Source organism: Mobula hypostoma, chromosome 4, assembly GCF_963921235.1.
Source record: "Mobula hypostoma chromosome 4, sMobHyp1.1, whole genome shotgun sequence".
NCBI lineage: Eukaryota > Metazoa > Chordata > Chondrichthyes > Myliobatiformes > Myliobatidae > Mobula > Mobula hypostoma.
Genome location: NC_086100.1, coordinates 136,088,938 through 136,105,224, shown reverse-complemented (window position 1 = coordinate 136,105,224; position 16,287 = coordinate 136,088,938). Strand labels below are relative to the sequence as shown.

The following is a 16,287-nucleotide window of genomic DNA, read 5'->3' as shown; positions in this document are numbered from 1 at the left end:
TCATCTTGATTGAACCTTCTTGACCAACCTCCCACTCTGGAACTGGATTGTTTTCTCTGGAGCACTGGAGGCTGAGGAGAGATCTGATAGAATTTTATAAAATTATGAGAGACCAGGACGTGGTAGATAGTTGGTCTCTACTAAGACAGCACGGTAGTGTAATGCTTTACAGCACTAGCTGAAAGATCGGGGTTTAATTCCTGCCACTTTAGGAGTTTGTATGTTCTCCCCATGAATGTGTGGTTTTCCTCCAGGTGCTTTGGTTTTCTCCCACACTTCAAAGTCATGAGTTAGGGTTAGTAAATTGTGGGCATGCTATGTTGGTGCTGTAGCACAGTGGGCTACCCCCACCGTATCTCAGACTGTGTTGGACGTTGAAACAAAGAACACATTTTACCATGTGTTTCAATGTACATGTGACAAATAAAACTAATCTTTGTCTGTTCTAGGGTAGAAAAGTCAAATTCTAGAGGACATAGATTTAAGGAGAGTGGGGAAAAGTTTAAAGGAGAGATGTGGGCAGGTTTTTTTTTGCAGAACTTTGGGTGCTCTGGAACATGCTGTCATAGATGATGATGGAAACAGACGTGATCGTGGAGTTTAGGGGGTACTTACGTTCATGAATATGATATGAATGGAGAGATATGGATTATGTGTATGCTGAGAGGATTAGTTTCCTTTGATTGAAGCAAACACTGGGCTGAAGGGCCTGTTTCTGTGCTGTAATGTTCTGTGTTCTAATCCCATTAGTGCATTGATCTTCTATTTTGTTTTCCAATAATAGTTGAAGTAATTTGGTAAGAGTAATTGTGGATGTGTGATGAAACAATGTAATATATATCTAGACCTGCGTAATTTTGATACACTTTTTCTTCCGTTCTTTCCCACTGAACAGATCTGAATGATGTATATCTATCGTTAGGCTGTTTTACTGAAATATAGGACTTCAAACAATCTGACGGTATTGCTTGTTTTAAATGCCATGCACAAAAGCTTAATTGCGTGAATAGCAAATTGATACTTAAAGGTAAATAATGATTGGTTTATTTTGCAGTGAAGGCATGCCCGTTGAGTTGCTGCAGGAAAATCGAAGTCACCGGCGGTCAATCCGGGTCATGTACCTTACTATGTTCCTCAGCAGTTTAGGTGGGTGTTGCACTCAGAGATAACCACTCATCTAAAAATGAGGACTTTATTAGTTATGAAACTTTTTTTGTGGACTATACTCGAATAGAGTGATGGAAATTGCATTTAATTGATACGTATTTATATTCATCTCAACTTAGCAGAAACATATTGCTTCAAAGTTAATTTCTCAAAAATCCATGAAATGATATTTCACTGTCAGTTTTTTTTCAAACAAGAGAAAATCTGAGATGCTGGCAATCCAAGCAAAGCACACAAGATGCTGGAGGAACTTGGTAGGCCAGGCAGCATCTCCTGCAGAAGAGTCTCGGCCCGAAACATTGACTGTACACGTTTCCATAGATGCTGCCTGGCCTGCTGAGTTCATCTAGGATTTTGTCAGTTTGTTTTTGTTTTTTGTTATCCAACCATTTCCATTCTCATTTAAACAAAATTTCTCCTTTGCCCTTTTTCCAGACACTAACCTCACATCCATGCTTTGTTATATGTGGAGCTTTCTGAGGGGAAGCTGCAAACTAATAGTTATTTCTCCCCCCGACCTTCCTGCTTCAATTATGGGATTCTGCTTGGCGTTTTGTCATTTTGCTTAATTATCAGTATTCCACTGTTATTAATTTTTTCATAAGTTTTAAACAGGACTGTAATTTTATCCACCATTTTGATTCATATAGCTTAAGTAGGAAGGTGGCATAGGGAAATAGGATTAGAAAAGAAGTTGTTACTGTGTCACTCTCAATCACTTCCTTGTAGCTTGTTCTAGACAGAAATGATGGAAGGCAGAAGTGTAGTTGCTTGCCTGCAAATTAACTTGTCAATAATAGTTGAAATAATTTTGGAAGGGAGGGTAATCATGAATATCTGAACAAATTTGCTTGAAAGTATTTTTTCCATTTGAATAGATCTATGGGTAGCTGATCAATGCAAATAAGAGATAATTAATCAGTCGATGTTTCAGGCCAAAACCCTTCATCAGCACTGGATAAAAAGTGTGAGGAGTCAGGGCAAGAAGATAGGGAAGGGGAAGAAGAAGAAGTACAAGGTGGTAGGTGATAGGTGAAACTGGGAGGGGGAGGAGAGGTGAAGTAAAGAACTATGAAGTTGATAGGTGAAAGAGGTAAAGGGCTGGAGAAGGGGAAATCTGATAGGAAAGGGTGGAGGACCATGGTTGAAAGGAGGAGGAGCACCAGAAGGAGGTAATGAGCAGGTAAGGAGATGAAGATGGGAAAGGGAAATGGGAATCGGGAATAGTGAAGGGGGAGGGGAGTAATTACTAGAAGTTTAAGAAATCTATGTTTATGCCACTAGGTTGGAGGCTACCCAGAAGGGATATAAGGTGTTGCTCCTCCAACCTGAGTTTGGCCTCATCACGGCAATAGAGAGGCCATGAACTGACATGGCGGAATGAGAGTCGGAAGTAGAATTGAAGTGAGTGGGCACCGGGAGATCCTGCTTTTTCTGGCGGATAGAGCTTAGGTGCTTGGCAAAGTGGTCTCCCAATCTACATCGGGTCTCACAGATACACAGGAGGCCACACTGGGAGCACCAGCTATTGTAGATGACCCCAACACACTCACAGGTGAAGTGTCACCTCAACTGAAAGGACTGTTTGGGCCTGAATAGGACTGAGGGAGGAGGTGTAAGGGCAGGTATGGCAGTTTATCTACTGATACCTTTTATAAACCTACTGATTCTCACAGCTACCCGGACTATACCTCTTACCACCCTGTCACTTGTAAAAATGCTAGTCCTTTCTCTCAGTTCCTCTGTCTCTGCCGCATCTGCTCTCAGGATGAGGCCTGTCATTTCAGAACTAGTGAGATGTCCTTCTGCTTCAAAGAAAGGGGCTTTCCTTCCTCCACCATCAACACTGCCCTCATCCACATCTCTTCCATTTTGTGTATGTCTGCCATTACCTCATCTTCCCGCCACCCCACCAGGGATAGGGCTCCTCTTGTCTTTACCTACCACCCCAGTAGCCTCCATGTACAGCACATAATTCTCTGTTACATCCGCCATCTCCAACAGGATCCCAGCACCAAGCACATACTTCCCTCCCCCCCCCTCCACTTTCTACTTTCCGTAGGGATCGCTCCCTACGCGACTCCCTTGTCCATTCATTTTTCCCCACTGATCTCCCTCCTGGTACTTATCCTTGCAAGCAGAACAAGTGCCATACCTGCCCCTCCACCTCTTCCTTAATACCATTCAGGGACCCTAACAGTCCTTCCAGGTGAGGTGACACTTCACCTGTGGGTCTGTTGAGGTCATCTACTGTATCTGGTGCTTCTAGTGTGGCCTCTTGTATATTGATGAGACCCGACGTAGATTGGGAGATAGCTTCACTGGGCATCTATGCTGTCCGCCAGAAAAAGCAGGATCTCCTGGTGGCCACCCATTTCAATTCTACTTCCCATTCCCTTTCCAACATGTCAGTCCGTGGACTCTGCTGCTGCGATGAGGCCACACTCAGGTTGGAGAAGTAACACTTTATATTCAGTCTGGGTAGGCTCCACCTTGATGGCGTGAACATTGATTTTTTTTTAGAACTTCTGGTAATTCTACCCCCCCCCCCCCCACCATTCCCCATTCCGGTTTCCCTCTCTTCTTACCTGCTCATCTCCCCAATTCTTCCATGGTCTTCTACCCTCTCCCATCAGATTTCCCCTCTCCAGTCCTTTTTCTCTTTCACCTATCAACTTCCCAACTCTAGTTCACCTGTCCCTCTCTCCCAGTTTCTTCTATCACCTATCACCTTGTACTTCTTCCCCTCCTCTCACCTTTTGCTCTAACTTCTCATCCTTTTTTCCAGTCCTGTTGAAGGGTCTCAGACCAAGATGTCGCCTGTTTACTCTTTTCCATAGATGCTGCCTGGCCTGTTGAGTTCCTCCAGTATTTTGTGTATGTTGCTTAGAATTCCAGCATCTGCAGGTTTTCTCATCTGAGGGATAAGTAAGTTATTTTTGTAAAATGAAGGTGGAGATCTTCTTAAAAAAAAATGTATAACTTGAGATGCAAAGTAAAAGGATTACAGTGATTACTTATCATTTGTTGAAGCGTATTGTGCTGGGAAAAACGCTGTGCTGGCTCTGTGTGGTAAATAATACTTTTCCTGCAGGTTTCTCGATTGTAGTCTCTTCAATTTGGCCATTTCTGCAAAAGGTTTGTGGTTTTTTTTCTTAATTATCTTGCTTTAAAGGAATACTTTTGTAGGGGTGTTTAAAATTGATTTCATTGGTCTTTAAGGTTACTTATGTCACGAGGCATTTTCCTTTATCAATCAACATGATGATCCCACCGCAGTGAATAATGAATACTACCTGATAATAAATAATGAGAATTAAAAGTAAATGGTGATAGAATGTTAATGCTAGGCTACCCAGATTATATGACTATTATTAAACAATTGTTTAATCAAACAAAGGATGCGAGATAGATGGGAAGATATTTGGAATCATTAACATGATTAAGGTTAATTATTTTTTGATGTGCTTTGAGTTATTTAGACTCTGTTGATCCCATGGCTACAGTACTGAATAAAATAGATTGCCATAGCTGCATTGCTCCGTATCTGTTTCAGAATAGGTCAGTTTAAAGAATTATGTAATATCCTTACCTTTAAACTGGAAGATTAAGGAGTCAAGCATCCCTCTAGTTGTGAGTGAACACTGCACAGTTGGAACTGCTGTCTTTTGAATCAGACAGTAATTGATGTTTAATTGGCTGCCACTTTTTCATATATTATTAGAGCAGCTGTAATTCTAGAAGTACTTAATTGACTGAAAAAAATGCCTCAAGATATCCTGAAGTCAGAAAGAATTCTATAAATCTCGGCCATTGTCTTTTATTGCCTTTGATGTATCTCCCCTATTTTCTGATAGATTTGTCTTATAAGTGGTAATATATCAATGCTTCCTTTAACAAAAATTGATATTATGTGGCCAGTCATATTTCATTGATTATAAGAAAACGTGCTGTAATTTTTCCAGAAACAAAATATTTGCAACTGAATGCTTAAGATTGGACAATTTAATCGAGGAATACAGTAAACACTTGTTTAACTGATATTTAAGCATCTGGAATTCTCAAGCAGCCTGTGAAAATTTTTAAGAGTATTAAGCAATTTCCAACAAATTACATTGTTCTGCAATTTATTTTAAGGTTTATGCATAGATTATTATTGTGTCCCACAGCTGAGTCCTATGCATAAAATACAAGTCTGGGGTAATCTACAATAATGATTTTTTTGAGCAATTATGCAGCTCTCATATTCATGCAACAGCATCCCATCGAAGGCTGAGAATGCACTGTATTTATAAAAGAAGATATTTGATTTTTGTAGTGGGGTTTTTAAAGCATTAGTTTATTGCTCTTTAAGATTCCATATAGAGGCATTTTCCTTCCCACTGTGACAACCCTGCTACTGTGAATGAATGAGGAATATTTTTAGATGATAAATTAGATTGAGGATTAAATATATAGAGTTAGGACATTAATGGTAGACTACCCATATTAGAGGACAATTATTAAACAATTGTTTAAAGAAGTAGATGATTTTGGGATGATGGGAGGATGTTTAATAGTTAAAGCCAATTAATTTGGGCATGATTTGAGTTATTCACACAGAGTTGGTAATCATAGCCATGTGCTTTTTGTTTGTAGGTGGATAAGACTGCAGATGCAACTTTTCTTGGATGGGTTATTGCAGTTTACAGCTTGGGGCAGATGATTGCATCTATACTGTTTGGTGCATGGTCCAATTACAGGCCAAGAAGGGAACCTCTTATTATCTCAATTTTGATTAATGTAGCAGCAAACATACTGTATGGCTATGCACATGCCCCACCATCGCATAATAAGTACTATATGCTGCTTGCACGAGCATTTGTTGGATTTGGAGCAGGTAAGACCCATTTCATGTGAAAGCTCTTAGTAATTGTACACTAAATATAAGCAAAATGGACAAATTATATAGTAAAGGCTTTTAATTGCAGTTGTGTGCTTATATTTGAGTTGTGGATATTTAAGACAAAAATACATGTAACTAACATGGTAAATGTTAGGAAAATTTGTTTGACTTTAGTATGACCTTGAATCCATGTGTTTAATACAACCTGATTGTCGTGTTAACATTTTTCCATGTGTAACTACCATGACACTTATCTCTCCTTATGAGCAATCTCTGTGCAACTCTTGAGTTGTTATTCCCCAATAATTGATCCTTCTGAGATAACCCTGGTTTCAGTGTTGTAGATAATTTTTGAAACAGAATTTCTTCATGAAACTCGCAGTACAAGTTCTCAACAAATGATAGAAGTACAGTGGATGTCATTAACTGGGCCACATCGGGACCAGTACATTTTTGCCCAGTTAAGCGGCTGCCCCAATTAGCTGAAGTTTTGTGGATATGATTTTAAAAAAAGACGAACACCATTTAACTGAGTAACAAATTGCGTATTTAAATAAAATAATGAACAAATTAGAACATTATCAATTTGACTACAGTACTGTAAAACTGTAGTTTCTAATAGTTATTGTTGGAAGAATTCATCCTTTTTATGCTGCTGTGTTTTATTGACAGTAAATTAACAAAATCAGCATAAACAACTAGCGCAGATAATGGACTACCTTCATACAATGCATTCAATGATTACATCCTCCCAAATCTTCATTCTACATTCAAGATGATTACTGATACTGTTGGATCTATCTCATTTTCTGATCCCTGGGGTTCTTCTGGGAGTCAGGAATGACTGACAGTCTTAATTCTAATGATAGTTTATTTTAGAGTCCAAACAAACATACTAACAAACACTAAGCAAACTAAATAAAGAGCTGAGAAACAATGCTTGGATGAATGATTGTGAAGGTAAAAGGAATAAAGATGGTGCCTCTGAAAAATCCATCACTTTTATAGATAAGATAAGAAATTCCTTAGATAGGAATAAACTAGTTAGTAGGCTACATAATTAAACAATTACATCACATGGGGAATGTGCTAATACTTAGCCAATGGAAAATGAGAAAGGTGATAAACTGTTAGTTTAGCTGTTTTAACATTTTCTGCCAGTGAGCAGGGATAACCCACCACATACTGTGAGAAATACATGGGTTTGTTAAAAAGTACAAATCTTATAAAAGTATTAAAAAAAACAATGGTTTCCAGCAATACCTTCAAATTCTTTGTAGTTTTTAACTTGTTGAAGTAGTGACTTTGGTACTCCCCATTATGCTGCTGGTGTTTAGAAACATAGAAAATAGGTGCAGGAGTAGGCCATTCGGCCCTTCGAGCCTGCACCGCCATTTATTATGATCGTGGCTGATCATCCAACTCAGAACCCCGCCCCAGCCTTCCCTCCATACCCCCTGACCCCCGTAGCCACAAGGGCCATATCTAACTCCCTCTTAAATATAGCCAATGAACTGGCCTCAACTGTTTCCTGTGGCAGAGAATTCCACAGATTCACCACTCTCTGTGTGAAGAAGTTTTTCCTAATCTCGGTCCTAAAAGGCTTCCCCTCTATCCTCAAACGGTGGCGCCTCGTTCTGGACTTCCCCAACATCGGGAACAATCTTCCTGCATCTAGCCTGTCCAATCCCTTTAGGATCTTATACATTTCAATGAGATCCCCCCTCAATCTTCTAAATTCCAACGAGTACAAGCCCAGTTCATCCAGTCTTCCTTCTTATGAAAGTCCTGCCATCTCAGAAATCAATCTGGTGAACCTTCTTTGTACTCCCTCTATGGCAAAGATGTCTTTCCTCAGATTAGGGGACCAAAACTGCACACAATACTCCAGGTGTGGTCTCACCAAGGCCTTGTACAACTGCAGTAGTACCTCCCTGCTTCTGTACTCGAATCCTCTCACTATAAATGCCAGCATACCATTCGCCTTTTTCACCGCCTGCTGTACCTGCATGCCCACTTTCAATGACTGGTGTATAATGACACCCAGGTCTAGTTGCACCTCCCCTTTTCCTAATCGGCCACCATTCAGATAATAATCTGTTTTCCTATTTTTGCCACCAAAGTGGATAACTTCACATTTATCCACATTAAATTGCATCTGCCATGAATTTGCCCACTCACCCAACCTATCCAAGTCACCCTGCATCCTCTTAGCATCCTCCTGACTGCTAACACTGCCACCCAGCTTCGTGTCATCCGCAAACTTGGAGATGCTGCATTTAATTCCCTCATCCAAGTTATTAATATATATTGTAAGCAACTGGGGTCCCAGTTCCCTGCCAGTTTTCTCTCATAATCTTTTTTCCCCTTCCTAATTAAGCCCTTTGTCCTCCTCTGCTGAACTCTGAATTTCTCCCAGTCCTCAGGTGAGCCACTTTCTCTGGCTAATTTGTATGCTTCTTCTTTGGAATTGATACTATCCCTAATTTCTCTTGTCAGCCACGGGTGCACTACTTTCCTTGATTTATTCTTTTGCCAAACTGGGATGAACAATTGTTGTAGTTCATCCATGCAACCTTTAAATGCTTGCCATTGCATATCCACCGTCAATCCTTTAAGTGTCATTTGCCAGTCTATCTTAGCTAATTCACGTCTCATACCTTCAAAGTTACCCCTCTTTAAGTTCAGAACCTTTGTTTCTGAATTAACTATGTCACTCTCCATCTTAATGAAGAATTCCACCATATTATGGTCACTCTTACCCAAGGGGCCTCTCACGACAAGATCGCTAATTAACCCTTCCTCATTGCTCAAAACCCAGTCCAGAATAGCCTGCTCTCTAGTTGGTTCCTCGACATGTTGGTTCAAAAAACCATCCCGCATACATTCCAAGAAATCCTCTTCCTCAGCACCTTTACCAATTTGGTTCACCCAGTCTACATGTAGATTGAAGTCACCCATTATAACTGCTGTTCCTTTATTGCACACATTTCTAATTTCCTGTTTAATTCCATCTCCGACCTCACTACTACTGTTAGGTGGCCTGTACACAACTCTCACCAGCGTCTTCTGCCCCTTAGTGTTACGCAGCTCTACCCATATCGATTCCACATCTTCCCGGCTTATGTCCTTCCTTTCTATTGCGTTAATCTCTTCTTTAACCAGCAACACCACCCCACCTCCCCTTCCTTCGTGTCTATCCCTCCTGAATATTGAATATCCCTGAACGTTGAGCTCCCATCCCTGGTCACCCTGGAGCCATGTCTCTGTGATCCCAACTATATCATAATCATTAATAACAATCTGCACTTTCAATTCATCCACCTTATTACGAATGCTCCTTGCATTGACACACAAAGCCTTCAGGCGCTCTTTTACAACTCTCTTAGCCCTTATACAATTATGTTGAAAAGTGGCCCTTTTTAATGCTTGCCCTGGATTTGTCAGCCTGCCACTTTTACTTTTCTCCTTTGCACTTTTTGCTTCTACCCTCACTTTACACCCCTCTGTCTCTCTGCACTGGTTCCCATCCCTCTGTTGTGAACTAACCTCCTCACGCCTAGCCTCTTTAATTTGATTCCCACCCCCCAACCATTCTAGTTTAAAGTCACCTCAGTAGCCCCCACTAATCTCCCTGCCAGGATGTTGGTCCCCCTAGGATTCAAGTGTAACCCGTCCTTTTTGTACAGGTCACGCCTGCGCCAAAAGAGGTTTAGGGTACCAATGAAGGCCTTCCATCTCTAGCGGTGTTCAGGGATTCCATCATTGTGTCATTAGCTTCCTCTCAGTTTTCACTACTGTCAGCCATTCAAGTCCCTGGTAGAGACTCAGAAGTACTGTCACACTCAGTTGTAGAAGGATTCTACGTTGCTGTTTTGTTTTACTGGTCAGGGTTGTTAGCCGTGAGCTGAACCCCCGAACTTGGAGGACCGGTTCTCTCTTAGTCTGGCCTCTACCCTTTGATCTGTTTGGCATGGATGATCCTACCAAGAATCAAAATATAGCTCTCTGGGTCATTGAGACATGCAAAACTCCAAATCATGACATGGTTATGGTCCTCTTGGAGGTGAAGTAGTGAAATCACTTCTTTTCACCTGCAGCTATTTCTGGCATTTCCAAGCTTGAAAGCTTGAAACCTCTGTGAGCAAAACATTCCTGAATTGTCTTACTATTTTATTTATCGCCAACTATCAGTGACAAAGATCACTATTGTTTGAACAGAAACACTGGCAAATGATATTCAAACTGTTCTCTGTAAGCATGGTGTAATGTTTAATGGCCACACAGGTGAACATAACAAGGTGCCACACCTGAGGCTGCTTACCAAATTAAGAGCCCATGATATTACAGGAAAGTTACTGACATGGTTAGAGCATTGGTTGATTAGCAGGACACATCATGTGGGAATAAAAGGGTCCTATGCACTCAAGCATAGACCCATAAATGCTGTTGTTTTACAGAGTGGCCCATTGGAGCAATACATCTTCAGATTTGAACTGAATACTTTAATATGTAATCTCAAGTGCATTTTCCATGCTGAAGGTCAGCAAAATAATATCACTGTAGTAATCTGCAGTTAGATATGAGCTGTTAAACTTATTTCTTGTAGAAACACAACCAAGAAATTTAAACTTCCTCATTTCTGGAAATGTTTTATGCTATCTGCATGAGAATGATGAGTTTCAAGTTTTCCCAGATACTGACCTCACACAAACGTGAAAAGGTGGGCGGCCATTAAGATTTCAGCTACCTTGAAATACACAAGCTCATGGATTGAAGTTGATGGCAAAAAGACATTATGATCTAGAATCATAAATGATACATGCATGGGGGGGGGTTGAGGAGGGAGGAGGGTGTGGTGAGGTTAAAGAATTGCAGTTTTTAGTGTTGGGATCAGTCAAACCTGCAAATAAATCTTTTAATATTGGGTTGCAAGTAAATACTAAGCCCCAGGGAAGTAACTGACCAATCACATTCATAAAAACTTCACTAATGTGGATATTATTATTTTCTACTACATTGGATTCCAGTTAATTGGGGCAGCTACATAATCAAGACAACTCTTAAGGAATAAAAAAAATGAGAAAATAGCAGAAATTCCTTTGTTTATTTAGGACACTATGTCATTCACTTCGGACAGGAGACCATTGCTGAAGTTTCTAACTAGCATGTCCATAAGACATAGGAGCAGAATTAGGCCATCTGGCCCATCGAGTCTACTCCACCATTCAATCATGGTTGATCCTTTCTTTTTCTCCTCCTCAACCCCAGTTCCCGGCCTTCTCCCCGTAAGCTTTGATGCCATGTCCAATCAAGAACCTATCAATCTCTGCCTTAAATACACCCAATGACCTGGCCTCCACAGCTGCATGTGGCAACAAATTCCACAAATTCACCACCCTTTGGCAAAAGAAATTTCTCCGCATCTCTGTTTTGAAAGGGCCTCATTCCTGAGGCTGTACCCTCTTGTCCTAAACTCTCCCACCATGAGAAACATCCTTTCCACATCTACTCTGTCTAGACGTTTCAACATTCAAAAGGTTTCAAAGAGATCCCCCCCCCCCCCCACTTATCCTTCTGAATTCCAGCGAGTACAGACCCATCAAACGTTCCTTGGATGATAACCCTTTCATTCCTGGAATCATCCTTGTGAACCTCCTCTGGACCCTCTCCAATGCTAACACATCTTTTCTAAGATGAGGGGCCCAAAACTGTTCAGAATACTCAAGGTGATGCCTGACCAGTGCCTTATGAAGCCTCAGCATCACATCCTTGCTCTTGTATTCTAGACCTCTTGAAACGAATGCTAACATGGCATTTGCACCCTCACCACCAATTCGACCTGCAACTTAACCTTCAAGGTTGTTTCTGCACAAGGACTTCCAAGTCCCTCTGCATCTCAGATTCCTGGGTTTTCTCCCCGTTTAGAAAATAGTCCGCACATTTATTTCTACTACCAAAGTGCATGACTATGCATTTTCCACCATTGTATTTCATTGCCCACTCTCCTAATCTAAGTCCTTCTGCATCCTACCTGTGCCGTCAACACTTCCTGCCCCTCCACCAATCTTCATATCATCTGCAAACTTGACAACAAAGTAATCTATTCCATCATCAAAACCATATATATACAGCAAAAAAAGGGTGGTCCCAACACCGACTCCTGTGGAACACCACCAGTTACTGGCAGCCAACTGGTGCATGAAAAGGGGACGTGCATTTTGTCATTTGAGTGCAATGATGGCAGTGATAGGCTCTGTACAAAATCAGGACTCTGTTGTTTGCATGAGGGTCTGGATCTTCCACCTAACTAGGGAACGAATGGCTGGTACATTTTGGGTTACAGGTTTCCCCCGCCATCCGAAGGTAGAGCATTCCTATGAAACGGTTTGTAAGCCGGAATGTCGTAAAGCAAAGAAGCAATTATCATTTACTTAGATGGGAAAATTTTGTGAGCATTCGCAGACCCAAAAATAACCTACCAAATCATGCCAAATAACACATAAAACCTAAAATAACAGTAACATATAGTAAAAGCAGGAATGATATGATAAATACACAGCTTATATAAAGTAGAAATACCTTTCCACAATCATTGCCTGAACTGTTCTCCATAGCGAAAATCTCACGCAAGCGCCCTCGGCGAAAACACGGTGCAAGCGCTCTCGGCAGAAAATCTCACGCAAGCGCCATCGGCAAAAACAAGGCGCAAGCGCTCTTCAGTAACCTTTAAGCTATGAAGCTGCCAAATCATACCAAATAACACGTAAAAATACACAGCCAATATAAAGTAGAAATAATGTATGTACAGTGTAGTATCAGTTACCGGAATTGGGAAGACAGAGCCGAGCACACTGATGATGGTATGTTAGGCTGAGTTGTCGCAGGTTGGGTGATGCAGTGGCCCCCACCCTCCAGGCCGTTGACTGATACATTACCGCGAAGCATGCAGGGGTCCAGCGGTAGCCCGGAGGCACACAGCACATCTTTAAGAAAAAAGCCGAAATAAACATGTTAATTAATTAGGTGCCGCCCGGCACGTAATTGTTGGCCCAGATCAGTGCCAATTGCATCGCCTCTGATCGGGGCCAACAATTACGTGTCGGGCAGCACCTAATTAATTAGCATGTTTATTTTGGCTTTTTTCTTAAAGATGTGCTGTGTGTCTTCCGGCTACTGCTGCATTCTCCGCGAATCAGTATCTGTCCGCGGCCTGGGTGTTGGGGTGGTGGGACACTGGGGTGTCATCTGGTCGTCTGTTTCCATTGGGGCAGGCAGCTCATCTTCTCCTATGACTGCCCGCCTCGATGTCGAAGGTCGAGGTTCGTCGTCTGCTGTGGCTGATGTGGAAGGCTTGCTTGACTGCTGAGCCTCGCGCATTTGTCTATCATATAGTTCTTTGTAAGCACCCAAACCATCCTGCAAATATCCCCTAAACTGACGTACCCTTTCAGAATTAAAGTTGTACTTTATCATTACTCATTTGGTTTCGATTGTTATCCTTTCCTCTTATTGCATCAGCTCTTCATCTATCAATTCTTGGTCATGGGATGCCAAAACCTCTTCAACATCATCTTCGTCAGCTTCCACAAGCCAAACCCACTTTGTCCTTACTTCGTTCACCACGATCAAAACGCTTAATTATGTCTAGTTTTACGCTAAGTGTAACACCTTTACGAGCTCTTTTAGGCTTTTCCGATACCTTAGAACTCATCTTGCTAACGGTTGCTCACAGGCACGTGTTTAAGCAATGCTGGCGAGAATGCAATTCCAAATCCGGGGGAGAGCGGCTGCTCGGGGTGCGCGCTGCCTTTTATCGCGCGCTGAATTTTTTTCATAACAGTGAAAACACGTTCTGAAAGCGAAAACAGGGTACTAATGTAGGTCTTTCGTAACAATGAGGTTTCGTAAAGCGAACGTTTGAAAAGTGGGGGACACCTGTTTGTGCCTAAGACAGTACTCAGTGTGTATATGTATGTATGCATATATACATATGTTTTACTGCTGATCTTCATTTAAATTGTTTGTATTTTAAAATAAAATTGTATTCTTTCATTTGTTTGGGAAATCTTCAAACAATTGTTATGTTCTGGGTCCAAAAAGACAGGGTAGTTTTTGGCCTGATTTGCTTAAAATTTCGAATTATTTTAAACTTTCCTGATAAAATTGTGTAACCATTACTTTTTATAGCATTAGCTAGTCAGTGGAATTAATTTTCATTGGAAGAGCTGGATTATAGTAATAGCATTCATTAACTTTATGGATTTCCTATATTTGTAGTCACACCATAATGTATTTGCATTAGTCAATAAAATAAAGTAGATGTCAGTTATATGTTTATATGTTCCAAATAGGTCTATAACTGTGTTAGTACATTTCTCCGTGTTGGAGGTGAAATGGTATACAGAAACTCACTAGAGCAGTACCTCTGGATGTTTGATGGATTTGATCTGTTTATACATGGATAAAAAGCAAATAGTTTTGATGAAAATATTAAGTGCAGTCTAATCGTAACTAAGTTGCGAGGGAACTAAAACAGATTTCATATACTTCAAGTTAATACATATCAGAATGTGATGAGGGCCAAGATCTGAGTCACATCTCTATTGTTTAATGTGGGAATTACAGATATTTTGGTTCATTTACAACATTAGTGGTATAATATCAGTCTTACTAAATACATACACATCTTTTGGAATCATCACAGATTTTAAACATCTGGATACTCAAAAACAGCTAGTAATTGATTAAATAAGATTTCTGTTTTTGTGATTTCTGTACATCTAATGTATGTTTTAAAATTAAATGAAGTTATGCTTTTTTTAAGGAAATGTGGCTGTGGTACGGTCATATGTTGCTGGTGCAACATCACTTCAGGAAAGGAACAATGCAATGGCTAATATAAGTGCTTGTCAAGCTCTGGGATTTATACTAGGACCAGGTAACAAAAATACATTACTGACAATATTTATGTTTGAAAGCATTTTTGTGTTTCTTGGTTGTGAGTTTTTATTTCAGTTATCTATTTTGTTTTTTGTCATTTGGCTGAATTGTTAACTTTAAACCTCATTGTGAGGTTGATTGTCCCTCTGCGAATTGGAAATAGAAGTATTAAGGGGCCGTTTAGTTCTTATTGCCACAGGAAATGGAATAAGTGGATTTAATCTGCTATGATAAATCCATTTCATGTTCTGGGTGATTAAAAATGATTGTTGAAAAACTATCAATTCCCACATTACTGTTTTTAAAAAACACAAAATCACACCTGAGATCTGGGTGAAAGTCAAAGAAACTGATGGGGCTGTGTGTGCAGGTCACAGATTGATAATGTTATTAATAATATTGAAAAATATCAATAATAGTTAATAATTCTAATAGGATGGAATATGTGCTGTGGCCCACATGTTACTTCGTAAGCATGGGCTTTCTAAAAACCAAAGGTCCTTCTGTTCATGGTTAAGAGTTGCGCTAGGTTTACGGGGAGAACATGACCCAGGAGTAAAGGGAATGGAAGAGAATAGGGAAGAATCATGATTCATTTCTTGTTGGGGGAGGACCATGCTTTGGCTGGTAGATGCAAAGGAGAGGGAGAGCTTGCAATAGATATAAAAAAGATTGAAGTGCGAAAGTGGGGAAGAGTATCTTGTAGGTCTACCAGAGGAGAAACACTATGACCTTTTTTTCTAACAGATTTTTGGAGGAACTCAGCAAGTCAGGCAGCATCTATGGAGGGGAATAAACAGATAACATTTTGAGTTGAGTCTCTTTTGAGGCTGTTAATTTCCCTTCATAGATGCTGCCTGACTTGCTGAGCTCCTTCAGGGGTGTTCGTGTGTGTGTGTTCATGTTCGAGATTTCCAGCATCTGCAGACTCTCTTGTGTTTATCACCAATTTCCCTTCTGGATTTTCCTTCTCATCTTTTGAAGGTGGAACATCTTTTACCATCCTTTCGGCAATGTGTAGCCTTTCATTGGAAGAAGTTGCCATAATTACGTTTTCCTTTGCTCTGTAAATATATTGTTTCTGAATAAGTTGTATGATATGACTGTTTGACTTCAATGACTTAACCCACCACAGGTGATGTGTTCTTATTTATAGGCATAATTGCATCAGTGCAGTCAAATGCTACAATTATTTATGTTTTATAATGTCTTAATGTAAATAGATTCCAAATTACTCATCACCTCATTACACTGGTAGTTCAGAATGGAAGGGCTGTGTTATATAGAGAGGC

The 16,287-nt window shown here is 40.5% G+C and overlaps 1 protein-coding gene across 5 annotated transcripts in view; it reads left to right on the top strand.

Annotated features, from left to right (window-relative positions):
* The window catches only part of mfsd8 (major facilitator superfamily domain containing 8), an 82,237-nt gene that overhangs the window by 34,872 nt on the left and 31,078 nt on the right, over positions 1 to 16,287 (top strand). For 3 of the 5 annotated variants that reach the window (XM_063046563.1, XM_063046561.1, XM_063046560.1), the window contains 4 exons: positions 1,055 to 1,146; positions 4,262 to 4,305; positions 5,806 to 6,046; positions 14,880 to 14,993. In XM_063046563.1, coding sequence (XP_062902633.1) covers positions 1,062 to 1,146; positions 4,262 to 4,305; positions 5,806 to 6,046; positions 14,880 to 14,993 — 484 coding nt within the window. In that variant the 5' untranslated portion in view covers positions 1,055 to 1,061. Of the gene's footprint in view, positions 1 to 895; positions 962 to 1,054; positions 1,147 to 4,261; positions 4,306 to 5,805; positions 6,047 to 14,879; positions 14,994 to 16,287 lie in introns of all 5 variants that reach the window. The other 2 variants (XM_063046562.1, XM_063046564.1) reach the window with 2 other exon arrangements.